At 39.9% G+C, this 17,061-nt stretch overlaps 2 protein-coding genes and 1 long non-coding RNA gene across 3 annotated transcripts in view; 2 read left to right on the forward strand and 1 right to left on the reverse strand.

Moving 5' to 3' along the window:
- hdac5 (histone deacetylase 5) overlaps positions 1 to 6,659 on the forward strand; it is a 60,050-nt gene extending 53,391 nt beyond the window's left edge. The window contains 4 exon segments of the mRNA XM_046835314.1: positions 1 to 97; positions 215 to 299; positions 1,665 to 1,821; positions 3,800 to 6,659. The exon segment at positions 1 to 97 is cut by the window's left edge and continues 37 nt beyond it. Coding sequence (XP_046691270.1) covers positions 1 to 97; positions 215 to 299; positions 1,665 to 1,821; positions 3,800 to 3,839 — 379 coding nt within the window. The 3' untranslated portion in view covers positions 3,840 to 6,659.
- Positions 4,569 to 10,168, reverse strand: LOC124376300. Its single transcript, XR_006923815.1, has 2 exons — positions 9,014 to 10,168; positions 4,569 to 5,151 (listed from the first exon to the last, which is right to left on the reverse strand). It is a non-coding gene; the product is annotated as an uncharacterized LOC124376300 (long non-coding RNA).
- Positions 10,169 to 13,464: 3,296 nt separating this feature from the next.
- lsm12a (LSM12 homolog a) lies at positions 13,465 to 17,061 on the forward strand. Its single transcript, XM_046835315.1, has 5 exons — positions 13,465 to 13,653; positions 15,481 to 15,614; positions 15,709 to 15,818; positions 15,929 to 16,055; positions 16,692 to 17,061. The coding sequence occupies exons 1-5, from the start codon at positions 13,527 to 13,529 to the stop codon at positions 16,779 to 16,781; spliced, it is 588 nt and encodes a 195-aa protein (XP_046691271.1). The 5' UTR covers positions 13,465 to 13,526; the 3' UTR covers positions 16,782 to 17,061.

The raw sequence follows: 17,061 nt of genomic DNA on the forward strand, positions 1-17,061 counted from the left end.
AGGCGGCCGCGTGGTCCTAGTGCTGGAGGGGGGTCACGACCTCACAGCCATCTGTGACGCCTCCGAGTCGTGTGTCGCCGCGCTGCTTGGAGATGAGGTGCTCACCACACAACACTACCTCGCTACCTCGTAACTACCTCATAACTACACTACTGACTGTTACTGTGTGTGTGTGTGTGTGTGTGTGTGTGTGTGTGTGTGTGTGTGACTCCAGCTGGACCCGCTGCCTCAGTCTGTGCTTCAGCAGAAACCGTGTCCAAAAGCATCAGCGTCTCTCGAGAGAATCATTGAGATCCAGAGTAAGTCACAAAGCTGTGGAGTTACGGAGCTCCTGGTATATAAGTTACCACCATATAAGTGCCACCGCATGCAGAAATCCCCCATGGAGTTCAGGAAGGTCATTAGGAAATGTGTACAATATCTGTGCATGGAACTGGAACTGGATGTTACCATGGTTACAGGTGTTTATACTGTATATCATTGATGATAAGATTAAATTTCACAATGTGATGCATCGATTTAAAAAACTGTGCATCTGATACAATTTGGCATATTAGCATCAGTAAAAAACAGTAGCATCACATCACTACGGTGACCGAGGCGTGTCCTGAGAGTCACATAGAATACAGATTAACATGGCAGAGGTAGAGCTGTAACTTCCTGCTCACACAACAGGAAAAGAACGTCTCGTTTTCTTTTGCAGTATAAAGTTGGAAAGTAGGTAAAGTGATGATTTGAAGATTTGCAGCGCATCGTATTTTTTGTATTAAATCGAATGGAGATCGTATCTCACCGCATCGTGACGGGGGGATCGTATCGCATCGGTAGCTGCTTCATATGTATCTTTATTGTATTGTATCTTTGGCTATGCATCGAGATGTAAATCTTGAGGGCCTCAGTCGTGGAGATGCACATCACTAATATACTGTATCTATATATACAGGTTTAGGTGTGAGTTCAGGGAGTTCTGAATGAATGCGCTGCTTATGATCAGGTCGAAATCTACCTTGTCGTAGATTATCATTTACCTGACCAATCAGTGGCTTGTATTTTTTTAAGCTCCACCCACATGTCCTTTTTGGTATAACAGAATGTTCTTAATGCAGATTCAACTGAACTGAACCATTAACTCGTGCACTCTCTCTCTTCTCTCTCTCTCTCTCTCTCTCTCTCTCTCTCTCTCTCTCTCTCTCTCTCTATCTATCTATCTCTCTCTCTTTCTTTCTCTCTCTCTCTCTCTCTCTCTCTCTCTCTCTTTTTTCTGTCTCTCTCTCGCTCTGTTTCTCTGGGTACCCCCTCTATTTTTGTCCTATTGCTCCCTGTCTCTCTTTCTTCCTCTCTCTTTCTTTTCTTTCTTTCTGTCTCTCCTCTCATTTTGTCTTTCTCTACCCTCTCTCTTTCTCTTTGTCGCTCTCTCTGTATCTCTCTCTCTTTTAATTATATTTGTCTCTATCTCTCTCTTCTGTGTATCTCTGCATCTCTCTCTCTCCGTCTCTCTTTTTCTTCTATTGCTTGTCACTTGCTATCTCTCTTTCTGTTTCTCTCTGTTTTTTTCTCTCTCTGTCTCTCTTCCTGTATATCTCTTTCTGTATCTTTGTCTTTTCTCTCTCTCTCTCTCTCTCTCTCTCTCTCTCTCTCTCTCTCTCTCCCTCCCCCTATCACAGGTAAACACTGGTCCTCAGTAGAAAGATTCGCTCCCACGGTGTCTCAGTCTCTGCAGGACGCTCAGCGGCGGGAGAAGGACGAAGCAGACACAGTGACGGCCATGGCGTCTCTGACCGTGGACACGGAGCACACGGTGTCCTCCTCACAGAGCAGCAGGTACACACACACACACACACACACACACACACACACACACACAGTAATCAGATTAACAGGATTAATAAAAGGATTAGTATAGAGAAGTATTTTTTTTTAAGTATTTATTTTTAGTTCCCTCACAAACGTATTAAGCGGCGGACTGCAAGTTTGTTTATTTTCCGCTTCGCACTTTAAGCGCAGTGTCGCTTTTTCAAATTTTTATTATTATTATTATTAAACTTGAAAACATACACAACAATGCAGAGGTATAAAAAAGAAACTAGAGTTAGAGCAGTGTCACTGTGGCTCGAAATACGATTTGGAGTACGTTGTAAAACTCATGCGCGAAATCGCTACCACTTCCGTTTTTTTCCGACAGTCTAGGGATATGAATTCTTTTGCGCTTTATGTCCAGCTTCAAGAATTTCCCTTAAAAGGAGAAAATCCTGACAATTCCGCATATCGAGGAAGTGAATTAATGAAGGATGGAAGGAATGAAGACATTTGTTAAAGTCTGCTGAAATAAATAGAACAGTTAAGTAGAAATACTTAACTGTTAGAAAAGTTAGAAAATTTTATATGTAAAACACACACACACACAAACACACACATAATTTGCATTTTTTCACCCCACTGCACCAAAATTAACCTGAACCGTGAACCGTTACTCCCTAATTTCTATAGTAACAGCTCATAGAAAAAAACTTGCATGGACGGAATCTCCAGCATCAGCATTTATCTGTATACAAACCCGATTCCAAAAAAGTTGGGACACAGTACAAAAATTGTGAATAAATATGGAATGCAATAATTAACAAATCTCATAAACCTAGATTTTATTTACAATAGAAAATAGATCAAATATCAAATGTTAAAAGTGAGACATTTTGAAATGTCATGCCAAATATCGGCTCATTGTGGATTTCATGAGAGCTACACATTCCAAAAAAGTTGGGACAGGTAGCAATAAGAGGCCGGAAAAGTTAAATGTACATGTAAGGAACAGCTGGAGGACCAATTTGCAACTTATTAGGTCAATGGCAACATGATTGGGTATTAAAAGACAGGGTAGAGGATCACCAATTCCCCCAATGCTGCGGTGAGAAATAGTGGAGCAACATCAGAAAGGAGTTTCTCAGAGAAAAATTGCAAAGAGTTAAGAAGTTCTCATCATCTACAGTGCATAATATCATCCAAAGATTCAGAGAATCTAGAACAATCTCTGTGTGTAAGGGTGAAGGCCGGAAAACCATACTGGATGCCCATGATCTTCGGGCCCTTAGACGCCACTGCATCACATACAGGAATGCTACTGTACTGGAAATCACAACATGGGCTCAGGAACACTCCAGAAAACATTGTTGGTGAACACAATCCACCGTGCCCTTCGACGTCGCCGGCTAAAACTCTATAGGTCACAAAAGAAGCCATATCTAAACATGATCCAGAAGCTCAGGTGTTTTCTCAGGGCCAAGGCTCATTTAAAATGGACTGTGAAAAGTGGAAAACTGCTCTGTGGACAGACGAACCAAAATTTGAAGTTCTTTTTGGAAAACTGGGACGCCATGTCATCTGGACTAAAGAGGACAAGGACAACCCAGCCTGCAGTCCAGATCTTTCACCCATAGAAAACATTTGGCGCATCATAAAGAGGAAGATGCGACAAAGAAGACCCGAGACAGTTGAGCAACTAGAAACCTGCATTAGACAAGAATGTCCTCTCCTCAGTCCCCAGACGTGTACAGACTGTTATAAAAAGAAGAGGGGACGCCACACAGTGGTAAACATGGCCTTGTCCCAATTTTTTCAGAGACATGTTGATGCCATTAATGTTCTAAGTTTAAACATTTGATATGTCATCTATGTTGTATTCCGAATAAAATATTGAAATTTCACATCATTGCATTCTGTTTTTATTCACAATTTGTAGTGTCCCAACTTTTTTGTAATCGGGTTTGTACCTAAATGGATCAAATTGACGTCTTGTTTGTTTCAGGGCTGCTGAGGAGCCGATGGAGGAGGAGCCCGTGCTGTAGGAGGGGAAGAAGAACCGTCCAGCACGACGCAATAGCGTCCACTTCCTGCTCGGCAGCGACACTCACCCTTGAGTCACTCGTCCTTTCCTTCCACGCAGCTCTTTGATCGGTTCCTTCACTCGTTCTTCAGGTGCTCGATGGACGTACGCAGAACCTCTGCTCCACTCCCGTGTGAGGAGGAGGAGAAGGAGGAAGACGAGGAGGACGAGGACCCTCTGGGCCACCAATAGGCACGTCCGGAAGGAGGACACGCCTTTTTTTTTGTAAGAAAAAATGAATAAACTTTGATTTTCTCGCTCCTTTGATGGACCATGTGCAGAGAGAGACAACGCTGGGATGTTGTCAGGTGGCTGGAGGTTCCTGTATGAGACGCAACACAATTTCAGAGCAGACGCTCGAACGTGGAGGAGCTCCAAGGTCTTTAAAGGTGTTAACACTGAAGATCTTTACGTACAATTTCAAAAGCACACCGACGTGTATGAATATGACACATGTACAGGTATATGTGTGTGTGTGTGTGTGTGTGTGTGTGTGTGTGTGTGTGTGTGAGAGAGAGTGTGGTTTGTATATGTCCGTTTGTGGAGGTGGAACCCATGACTTTATTCGGCGCTCAAGGACGTTGGGATGATTGTTGTTTATTGTTTGGAGGAAGAGGAGTCACATAACAATACACACACACACACACACACACACACACACACACATACATACATACATACATACATACACACACATATACACAAACATACACTTACACAGACATACACATCGCTTCATGCACAAGAACACTCAAGAAGAAAGCACACTGAATCACTGAGTCATTAACTCACTGACTTGACTGACTCACTGAGTCATTAACTTACTGACTGACTTACTGAGTCATTAACTTACTGTCTGTCTCACTGACTGATCCACTGTCTCACTGAATGTTCAACTGACTGAAGGACTGACTTTCTCACCAACTTTCTTAAAGGCTGTCCTACTGACTATTGCTGATTTTCTCACTGACTCACTCACTGAGTTATTAACTCCCTGACTCACTGACTGACTCACATACTGACTCACTGACTGATTGACTCACTGACTCTCTCACTAAGTCACTTACTGACACAATCACTGACTCTCTGACTGACTTTTTCAGCATCTGTCCCACTGACTGCCTCATTGACTCAATCACTGATTTAATTACTGTCTCACTGACTGAAACATGTGGATGGTTTTTGTATTTGTTAACGGAACGTGGGCCAACTCAGTGCCTTTTATACTACAGTTAATGTTACACACACACACACACACACACACACACACACACCTAATGCATCAGATGTCCACATTAACACACTTCTCATGTTCAGAGTTCACTCTCTGCCTTAATCGGGTCAGGCGCCGATTTCAGCCATGTTTCTTTGGACTCCTCTCCTCCTGTGCGTTCGATCGGGGGTCAAAGGTCAAGACCTTAAGCCTTCTCACTACGGTTGCATCACCCAGAAGCGCCGCGACGCTTCTGTCTCCGACGGCGACGACGATGACGAATGATGATTACGATTACGAAGACCAACTCCTGTTGCTTTTGTCCTTTTCCGATCACTATTTAGTTTTTTTTTGTCCCTTGTACATAAAACACGCGCGACTTTAAAAAAACAAACATTCTTTTTGTTTATCTTTTTTTTTTTTCCATTCTAAAAACTTGCGTGTCTGTGGTCACTTTTATATGGAGACGTTACTCTTTTTATATGAAAATCTAACACACACACACACACACACACACACACACACACACACACACACACAGCTATCAGTGTTAATCTGCTCAGTCAATTTAAACTATTCTTTATGGATTAAAGTGTGTAATGTGGAATTTCTTATATCTCTATACATACATTCATACACACGTGTGTGTGTGTGTGTGTGTGTGTGTGTGTGTGTGTGTGTGTGTGTGTGTGTGTGTGGTGTATGTTCTGTTATGTCACTGCGCGATGAATGTGGCATCAGGGTTTTAAAGGCAGGTATGATATTTACATTTTTTTTTTTTTGTTTGCATTTTTTTCCGTTGTTTTTCACACACAACAAAACACAACAACTGCAGCCTTTGTTTTTTTTTTTTTAATGCACGCAATAAGGTAAGACACCACTGAGACACTAAAACACTCAGACGTTTCGAATCACAGAGCATTTATTTCCGATAAATTTTATTTTCATAACGGTTCGTTGTTGTTTATGTGTTTATAAAAGCAGGCGACGTTTATTCTTATTTTTCTCTTATAATACACCCGAAAGGCCACATTTGGGCATTTCCATTTTCGTGATTTATTAACGTTCAATTCGTTATGTCATGGTCTTATTTTTTTTTTTTTTTTTTTTATCTTGAGTCTACTACCGCTAATCTTCCAAGTGGGCGGGGCTTCACCCGGCACGTTTCTTTTACAACACTAATAATACATAAAGAAAAACCTATAAACTCTGTATACGCTCGAAGGAAAAAAAACATGCATTCTTCAAAACGTTCTTCAGGTTTCCTCTCTTTTACCACCTGACATAAGAGTTCCACATGATGCTTTAGGAACTTTTAGGAACCCTTATACAGAGATATAGAACCGTATACAAGGAAGCTTTTGAAGAATCTTTTTTTGTTGTTTTTTTTTCCTCTTATAGTGTACACGTTGCCCCGTCTGAATTTTTTTGGGGGACGACTTTGCATTTCTGTAAAATGTTTTCGACCGAGTTCTTTCCAAAAAAAAAAAAAAAAAAAGAGACAGCACTGTGAATTAACTCGAGCATTAAAGCATAAAAATAAATAAAAAATACGAATTTTATTATATATTCATTTTTCCTACACAGATGGATTTTGGGAGCCGAGTCTCGTTCAAGCGAACAGACACCTGTGCTTCTTTAGAACATCCTATTCCACAATGAGTCCCATTTAATGAGCTCCACCCTTCTGAGAAGATGTTCCACTAGATTTTATGGAGATTTGTGTGGTAGTAAAGTCAGGTACTGATGTAGGTGAGGTGAGGAGGTCTGAGGGTGCAGTCAGTGTGAAATATTCATCCCAAATAGTGTTGTTCATTCGGGTTAAAGCTCTACAGCAGGAGATCTTCCCCTCCAACACATGGGAAGCAGATCTTCACGAAGCTGGCTCTTGTGTCGTGCTGGAACAGGTTTGAGTCTCCTAGTTCCAGTGAAAGGAACAATTCCATACTACAGCATCCAAAGACATCCAATGTAATCGTGTGCTTCTACGATTGTGGGAACAGTTTGGCGAAGAACAACATCAGGCTGGAAAATCCGGGTGTCCCAATACTTTCAACTGTATAATGTATATCCTTCAATCATTAACATTCAGTGACTGAAACAAGAATAAAGCAAGAAATCGAACATGAAACGATGAGAAAAAAAAAAAGCAGGGAGGAAAATCTGGAATGGAACATTTATAAAAGAAGATCTCAGTGTGATGGTTAGGGGTGCACATACTTTTAGTCATGTAGTGTTTTGCATGACCTTCTCACGCCATTGATTGATAAAACTCTCTTTTTATTTTGTGTGGAAACAGAGACACGTGAATGTTCCTTTTGTTGCTATGAAACAAACTCTGTCATGTGACTGTATGAAGACTGACTTTGACCAAACAAATCTAGAAATATCCAGATGTTCCACTTTATTACCATTGAAAAATCCTCCCTCAGCATGAAGAACAGCTTCACACACTCTCAGCATCCGGACACTTCGTTTCTCCAAACGATGAAATATTTTGCCGTGCTTCTTCATCTCAGAGCAGGTCAGTAGGATTGAGGTGCGGTAACTGGGCAGGTGGTTCCATGGTAGATATCACTCCAGACATCTGTCTGCTCTCTAAATAATACAGCGCTTCGGCTCATCGTCTGGTTGCACGGTGAAGTCGCTTCCAATGAGCCGCAGTCCAGACAGAACCACATGGTGTTAAAGTGTGGAATGGGAGACGTGTTGGTTCACTTTCCAGAATCTTCTCTGCTCCAAAACAACCTCAAACCATTAAACTTCCGCCTTCATGTGTGAGTGTGGGGGTGAGGGAGTCTGATCACATCTTCTCTTATGTTCTTCCTACACAGGTTCTTCTGGTAGAGACACAAATCTCACATTCAGACTCCATAGAACTTTCACTCATTTACTGTAAAGTTACTGTGTTTGTGACTTTTAGAGTTTGTTGCATAGAAACAAAAAGAACAATGATGTGTCTCAAGAACATTTCAAGCATTTGGCAGACGTCCTTCTCCAAAGCGACATACATTTTTCTTATTCATATACCTGAGGAGCTATGGGGTTAAGGGCCTTGCTCAGGGGCCCGGAAATGGTAGTTTGGTGGGGTGGGATTTGAACTCACAACCTTCAGAGCCAAAGTCCAATGCCTTACCCACTATTCCAGCACCTTCTGCTCCTAAAAGCATAAATTTTTTTTTTTTTATTTTATTAATATTGTAAATTAGGTTTTAAAAGCGAATTAATTGCTAATACGAATATATAACTTTGTATAGCAAAAGAAAAAAGAAAGAATGTAAAAATGTTAAATTAAAGAAGTAAATACCTGATGCTCCCACCACCATGCTTCACTGTGAGGTCTGTATATTTTTCAGGATTGAGCTCAGGATCGGACATTTTATCGCGTTCGTTCTTATTTTTCTGTAAAAATCGCGACCTGGTTAACGAAACCCTGTTTTTTGAAATGCGAGTTGTCCCCTTTTCGATGGGTTGCAGACGTGTGTATATAGAAATATCAAGTGAATCAATCTTTTTATAATGTTTTCGGGGAGAGGGGGGAGGAGTCAGTCGATTCCAGTATCCGCCTTTAAGTCTAGTGCGAATTGTCTTGTATCATTTTCATGTCTTTGGAAAAAAAAGAAAAAAGAAAGATGTCCCTCTTTCTTGACTTTTTCTGCTTTATTTATTTGGAGTCGGAAATGAGGGTTTTTCTTGCGGACGTTCGTCTGAAAAACGTCGGTTGTAAATCTGAACTATTTTCGGCGGCTTCTCGGTGCATGGAAACGAATCCAAGTTGGACGTTTCACTCACGTCCAAAGTCAAAAATTTATATTTTCGTTTTTTTGTTTGTTGTTGTTTTCTTTTTTACTCAGTGGTTAGTGGTCGTGTTTTGGTTTTGTTTTGTTTTAATAAATTTAGAGCACACGTGCCTACCATCTCACACACACACACACACACACACACACACACACACACACACACACACACACACACACACACACACGTGTATTACGGGACGTTTTTGTTTGTTTGTTTGTTTTCCCAGAACAGTGGGCGTGGTCAGGAAGGTCCGCTGGTCATGTGACACTTAAACACGCCGTACTTTATGTATTTAAATGTGTGTGTGTGAAAACAGGCAGTAACTGTGACAGTGTCTCGTCATCGTTCGTGTCTAAAACCTGTTGAAAAAGAAACAAATAAATATGTGTGTGTGTGTGTGTGTGTGTGTGTGTGTGTGTGTGTGTGTGTGTGTCAGACGGACAGCCATGTTGGATGTTCGGTCTGCACTATTTGTTTGGGTGTTTGTTTTTTTTTTTTTTTGCTTTGCTTTTTTTTCGGAGCGAGAGCAATAGGCAGACCAAATTTAAATAAATGAATAAATAAATAAACGAATAAAATAATGAATAAGTAAATCAGTGGCAGGTGGACACAGGGAGAACAGTAGTGTGTGTCAGCTTTTCGCACTATCCTGCTCATCGGTCAATATGTATATTTATTGATATTTCACGTGACGTGTGTATGTAGTGCCCCGACGATCGCCGAGGTTTTTGGTATATTTGACTTTTTTTGTTTTTTTGGTGGTGGTGTTTTTTGTTTTTTTGTTTGTTTGTTTTTCCCCCAAAAAAACTGCGAGACATGGCGTCCTTTCCATCGTTTCGGTGTTTCGTCGCTGTCGCCGCTCTGTGTACGTGATCGATTGGACGTGTCTTTTTGCGTTTTTCTTTTTTTAGTACTTTCTCTTTTTTCTTCTTTCCTACTTTTCTTCTCTTTCTCTTCTGGTCATATCGACATGCAGAAGTAAAAAAAATATATATATATATATCGAAGCACATTCCTCGATTTCCTGTTTTCTCTCTCTCTCTCTCTCTCTCTCTCTCTCTCTCTCTCTCTCTCTCTCTCTATGCTGTCATGTTGTGACAATACCGAGGTGTGTATAATACGAATTTCAAACCGCTTCTCACACACACACACACACACACACACACACGTGTATATAGAGTGCATATATGTGTACACATGTGCAATACACGCTATTTGAGCAATCTATTACTGTGATTATAATTCATTAAAATTGCTGTCTCTTTCAGCTCCCTGGTTTTCGGTCTTTGTCTTCGTCTTGATGTTTTTTCGGTGAAGTTTTGCTTCATTCTGACTTTTTGATTCGGTTAATATTAATTGTATATCAATCCTGTACAAATATACAGCCTACATTTATATACACTCCCTATACGTTGATCCCTAATAATCAAATCAGTGGCAAGGAACAATTTGCTGAGACTTCATGAAGAAGAAACCTTCAGAGGAACCGGCAAGGGAACCCATCCTCAACCTTATCACCGAATGTCCATTCATTCCAGTCTTCTCCATGTTGAGGTGATCAGCTGTTCACTGGTGGACTCTTGAATGTTAAACTGTTCATGGCAACTGCAGCCTCGAGTCATTGCAGAAAACTGTTTCCATTTTCATGGTTCTTGAAGTAACCTCAGGGATCTTGTTCATGTGAAACCCTCCTCGGCGTCACACAGTGACCTCCAGTTGATGATAGTAGGACATCAAGATGGATCAGGCAGGTCCAGGGAGCAAAATGGGACAGGATACACTAAGACCCAAAGGTTTTAGAATTACAAAGGTTCTAGGACTGCACTGTATTGCCAAAAGTTTGTGGACACCTGCTCATGAGTACGGTATGTACTTTTTAAGCATCACATTCCACATTTAGTACCAATTTGCTCTTCTAATTCCCTCCACTCTTCTGGATAGATGTTCCACTAGATTTTGGAGTGCGCTTGTGGACATTTGTGTGAAGAAGGTGAAGGCAGGGGTGATGGTAAAGTCAGGTCGTGATGTAGGCGAGAAGGTGAGGAGGACTGGGGTGCAGTCAGACAGATTTGGGTTTCCAAGTTCAAGTGAACACAAAATTGTATTATACCGCATCCAAAGACATCCGATACACTTGTGTGCCCTTCAGCTTTGTGGTAAAAGTTTGGAGAAGAACCACATATGGCTGGAAAGGTCAGGTGTCCCAATACTTTTGCCCATATTGTGTACCTGCTGCACTACAAACTCCAGAATCCTGCTTCTAGATCTTGTTGGGAATTTTTTTAGCACCTGAAACTGTACTTTGGTCTAAAAATTTAAATCAAAGCAGAATGAAAATTTTAGGTCCTACCAAGGTTCTTCTAAGGTTCTATAGCCTGCTTCAGAACCTTGAAGTAAACCTTTAAAAAATAAACACCAGGAGGTTCTAGAACTATTTAATAAAAAGAAAAATCCTTCTGGGACCTTCTGGTACTTTTTTATTACCTGAAACTGTATGTTCTGATCTGAAACGTTAAGGTTCTTCTAAGAGTTCAGGTACCTCAAAAGCTTGAACATTTCTATCTATGTTCGAGAAACATCATATAAAGTGAAGTTCTTCTCCAATCCAAACCTTTGTAGCAGCGTTTCCAATTTCCACCAGTTTTATTACAAGCTGATCAACTAAAAGAATCTTATTTTTGGTCTTTTTAATTTCCTGAGACTGTAAAGCTTTATTAAAGCAGCTTTACAATCATATGTTCTACCAACTATGTTCTACCAGGGTTCTCCTCAGGTTCTACAAACAGCTGCTTCTGAGAAGTGAAAACCTTCAGCACACTAAATGTTCAGTACTTATTTGTTTATTTATTTATTTATTTTTAATATTAGGGGGTCTTTCCTTACTTCTTCTTCTTCTTCTTCTTCTTTTTCTTTTTACTTCTTCTTTCTTCTTCTTCTTCTTCTAATAAGATCTTATTCCTCATCTTTTCTTCTTCTTCTTCTTCTTCTCATTTTTCTTCTTTCTTCTTCTTTTCTTCTTATTTTTCTTCTTCTTCTAATAAGTTCTAATTTCTCATCTTTTCTTCTTTTCTTCTTCTTCTCCTTTTCCACTCTTCTTTTTCTTCTTTCTTCTTCTTATTTTTCTTCTTCTCCTTTTTCCACTCTTCTTCTTCCTCTCCTTCTTCTTATTTCTTCTTCTTCTTCTTCTAATAAGATCTTATTTCTCATCTTTTTCTTCTTTTTTCTTCTTCTCCTTTTTCCACTCTTCTTTTCTCCTTCTTCTTCTTCTTCTTTTTCTTCTTTTGAAGTCTCATTGAGTCTGTCCTATGTACATCTATAACTGTCTGGTTTGGTTCAGCTACTAACTCAGACATCAGGAGGCCATAGTGCACGGTCAGGACTGCTGAGAGGATTATTGGTGCCCCACTGCGACCTCCAAGATCTTTACTCATCCAGAGTGGAGAAAAGGGCTGAGAAAATCACTTTGGACCCCACACACCGAGCCCACTCTCTCTTCCAACTGTTACCTTCTGGTCAGCGCTACAGAACCTCGTCCACCAGAACCACCAGGCACAAGAACCTGTATTTTCCCGCAGGCCATAATCAGCATGAACAATTAAAACATTCATAACTACACACTGTCCATCATAACTGTCACATTTATACATAGAATCCAAATGGTCCATTTGTAAACTGCACATGTGTAAATAACATCTGTAGATTTATTTAACAACTTTTTTACTCTGTATAAACAATTCCTGCCATTTGTTCATCTAGACTTTTTTTTCTACAGACTGAGAATTCCATCACTTTCTGTGGTCAAAACATTTACATCATGAGTGAAACTAAACAATACTGAATCCATTCGCCTGAAGTTTCAGATGGTCTTTCCTGTGATTGATTACATCACAGAAATGAGTGAATATCAGCCCCTCTGAAAAAGCTGCTTGCTACTGTAATCATTATATTTAACTATGATGTCACGTAATGGATAATTAAGATGGACATGTGACATATCAAAACATAGCACAATGAGGAAAGTTGCTTTCTGTGTTGCTTTCTGTGTTCCATGTCAACGCCATGTGCCTGATATCTTCCCAAAATATGCACACACAAAAAAGTGACCTATATAGAGGAGTGTAAATTGCTGGGTAGTATAGCAAAGTCATGTGACGTCACTGACCCGTATTTAAAAATAAATAAATAAATAAATATAGACATGTGACATATCTAAAATATAATCTCTAAAATATGCAAAAATCGCAGAATTTTGGAAATATGGGCAGGTGACATAAAAACACTAAACACAAATGGAAAAGAGTGGATTTATGGGTTACATAGGGATGTCACGTGAACACCCCCACACACACACACAAAATTATATTCATAAACATAGGCATGTAACATATCAAAACACTCGTCTTTGCATCGCGGTCACGACTGCGGTCAAATTTTTTCAAACTTTTCTTTTTTCCGTCAGGAAACGTCCATTGTTGTAAATATGACCCCTGTTGCACTGAATCACATAGCCCCGCCTCCGCCGCCTAGCCCCGCCTCTTTCTGAAACGCCAGGACGTAAATCGTCATCACGCCAGTTGACGCACGCTGACGTAAGCTCGTAAGCGACGCCCGCCCTGCCTGCGTTCGGCGGAGAAGATGGCGGCTCCGGGACCGGGGGAGTATTTCAGCATCGGGAGCCATGTCGCCTGCCTCACCTGCCTGGGACAGCGCTTACAGGGAGAGGTGGTCGCTTTCGATTATCAGACCAAGATGCTGACTCTGAGTATCCTTTAATTATTAAAAAAATATAGAGTTCAAAATAAATAAAAAAAAAGAAATCCCGGATGTAGCCGCCTCGCGGCTAATTATGCTAGTCTCCGCTAGCTCCTCTGTACTGTACTATGCTAAGCTAAGCTAAGTAACACTGTTAGTTTATATCCGGCTTGTGTTTATTTATTTTTAGGTTTTATTATTTTTTTTTTTATTTTAGTGTTTAATACAGATATTGTGTTTCTGGTGTTACCCTTTTAGCCGGTCCTTTCCCCCCTCACACGCCTCTTTTAATAGCAAAAACGGCTTTCTGAGGAATAATAATGTCATTCATAGAATAATTATAGTGTTATATTAATAATCATAATCGTAAATTATTAATATTTTCTGTGAGGAGAAAAAAAAAGATTCTAGGGATTTACACACAAACTCGTCTTGAGGTCATGAGGTCATGGGGTCAACAAAAAATGGAAACGCGACTATCTCTGCGTGATGCCCACGTGACACCCACATGATACCTGGAGTGAATTTTTGTGTACAGGTGTGCGCGCGGGAGAACCCGTCACTCTGTCACGTGGTGACGTCACAACGCGACAGGGTTACTCCTGGTGTCTTCAGAGCGTCAATGTTCCTTTGGTTTCTATGCAACACAAAAACGCACAGTAACTGGACAGTGGATGAAAGTTCTGTGGAGCCCAAATGAGACATTTTTGTCTCTACCAGAAGATGGAGAACAGGTGATCAGACTCCCTCACCCCCAAACTCACACATGGAGGTGGAAGCTTAATAGTTCGGGGTTGTTTTGGAGAAGGGAAGGTTGAAGATTCATTCGGGAAAGTGAACCAACACGTCTCATGTTCCAGACTTCAACACCATGAGGTTCCGTCTGGACTGCGGCTCGTTGGAAGCGACTTCGCCGCACAACAAGACGATGAGCCGAAGTGATAAACGCGTCTGAGTTCTGTGAGTTATTTAGAAATCAAACAGACGTCTGGAGTGATATCTATCATGGAACCATCTGCCCAGTCACCGCATCTAAATCCTTCTGACCTGCTCTGAGATGAAGAAGAATCTCCATCTAGTGAAGAACATCTTTAGTGATGTTGATTTGTTGGAAACATTCCGCAAAATCGTCCATTACTGGGGTTTTCCCTGTTGGCCGTCAACTGGGAGTGACGTCATTTCCCAATACAAACACTTCCGATAATATAGCAAATACAGTTTGCAATTCCTTTTGAAAATTGTCTGGAATATCCTCCAATAAAAATATGCACATTTCAAAAGATAGTAAAGCAGAGGTTTGAATTCTGTGGGTGTTGTGAATTTTCAGCCATTTATTATTATTTATTTTTAATATTTAATAAATTATTTTTTTCTGGAGCAGATATAAAATCTTTTGTACAAATTAACCTAATTTTACAAATGAAAAATCTTTTATTTAATAATTGTATTATTAAATAAAGCACTTTTTTTTTTTTTTTTTAATCATGGCAATTTTAAAACATTTATTTTTTTAGTAGGAATTTCTAGTTTAATAAAATTTTAATGTAATTAATTTAATTGTTTTGATTGTCTTTGCAATTTTTCCCAATTTATTTATATTAATTATACATTTATTAATTTATTTATAACCACATTCTTGCAATTAATATAGCCCTGCATGCTTGCAAATAAAAAAATCAACAATAGTAATAATACACTTGTTAATTTTGTGGGGAAAAAGTAATTTATATATATATATGTCTAGTTATAAATTCTCTCGACCCGTGTGCTCTGTTTATTCCCCTTCCGCATTTGCGGGGGGTTCTGTTTTTTTCCTTGACCGCCCCTTTTCCCCCAGAATGCCCCCCGTCCAGCGGGAAGCCCCTCTTGAACGACATCATCCTGGTTAATTTAGCCTTTGTGTCCAAAGTGGACACCATCAACGAGCGTAGCGGGACTCCGCCCCCTTTAGCGTCTCTCAATTTCAGTAAGGTAAAGACGCTCGGCTTTATTCCTTCGTTCTGATGAATGAATGCGTACGTCATAATCTCTCCTCCTCGTTCTTCCTCTGGTCTGCTCTCTCCAGCTCGCCAGCAGAGCTCGGGCGGAAAAAGAAGACAAGCTGTCGCAGGCGTACGCCGTCAGTGCCGGGGTCTCGCTGGACGGCCAGCAGCTGTTCCAGACCATTCATAAGACGTAAGTGACGTGCGAACGTCAGCGCCTTCAGATCGATCTGTGATCGAACATCTGAACTGTCCACATCGCTGTTTTCTTCCAAAACCCATTTTTCCTCCTTCCTTCTGTAGCATCAAAGACTGCAAGTGGCAGGAGAAGAGCATCGTGGTGATGGACGATGTCGTGATCACGCCGCCGTACCGAGCCGACAACTGCAGAGGCAAAGAGGGCAGCGCGTTAGCACACGTACGCAAAATAGTAAGTCCTTCTTTATTTCACAAAATCAATCAATAAATAACCTGCAGTTAAATCAGCATCATTATAGTCATCATAATATATAAATAAATAAATAAATAAATCACTGCTTTTAACATCGTCTCAGCAGCTTAACAGAAATAAAGCGGTTATAAATTTATATAAAATTATACGTTTGTTCCTTTTTCATTTCCTCATTTTATAATTTCCTTTAAATTATTAATGTTATAAATATTAAAGGAATTAAAATTAATTTAATGTTATTCGTTATTACAGCAGTTCATTCTTTTTCTTAAATTTGTATTTATATATAATAAAAGTTATAAAATCTTTTTTTTTTTAATTTTCTTTACTGTTAAAACAGACTGAAGAATGTAAATGTTTATATCCATATTAGAGATTAGTGTAAAATTACAGCTGAAAAAAGTAATTTATTGCAGTGTTTATGAAAGTTTTATATTCATATATTTAATTTAACATTATTACAAAAAAATATATATATATTTAGAGAATTTTTGATAGAATTTTGCCTGTAAAAGGTTAACCTTTAGAAGGATTTCAGAGTGTGTGTGTGTGTGTGTGTGTGTGTGTGTGTGTGTGTGTGTGTGTGTGTGTGTGTGTGTGTGTGTGTTCGTTCAGGTGGAGAAACACTTCCGTGACGTAGACCAGAAGTCTGTTCAGCGCTCACATGCACAGAAAACACAGAAGGACTCCGTCGTGTCGGCATGAGCGCCACCAAGCGCTCTTTTCTTTTGTTTGTGTTTTTTTTTTTTCGGGGTTTTATTTTATAATCCACCCCGAGGCCAAGTTCGAGGTAATCCGCCTCCTTCGTCCACGCCGGCACGGCCGTTCAACACGTCCACGTGACGAACAAAACAAAAACGAGCCGAACCGACAGATTTAGTTTTAGAAACTATTTAAAATAATAGAGCGGTTTTTTTTTTCCTAATTTAGTTGTTTTTTATTTTTTATATATATATATTCTGAAATAAATCTCCTTCACCCAACA

Source organism: Silurus meridionalis, chromosome 22 (genome assembly GCF_014805685.1).
Source record: "Silurus meridionalis isolate SWU-2019-XX chromosome 22, ASM1480568v1, whole genome shotgun sequence".
In the NCBI taxonomy this organism is placed as follows: Eukaryota; Metazoa; Chordata; class Actinopteri; order Siluriformes; family Siluridae; genus Silurus; species Silurus meridionalis.

Coding starts and splice junctions, on each gene's coding strand:
- lsm12a (XM_046835315.1), top strand. CDS start 13,527: ATGGCGGCTCCGGGACCGGGGGAGTATTTCAGCATCGGGAGCCATGTC. Junction 15,615..15,708: donor CGTCTCTCAATTTCAGTAAG/GTAAAGACGCTC, acceptor TGCTCTCTCCAG/CTCGCCAGCAGAGCTCGGGC. Junction 16,056..16,691: donor TAGCACACGTACGCAAAATA/GTAAGTCCTTCT, acceptor GTGTTCGTTCAG/GTGGAGAAACACTTCCGTGA.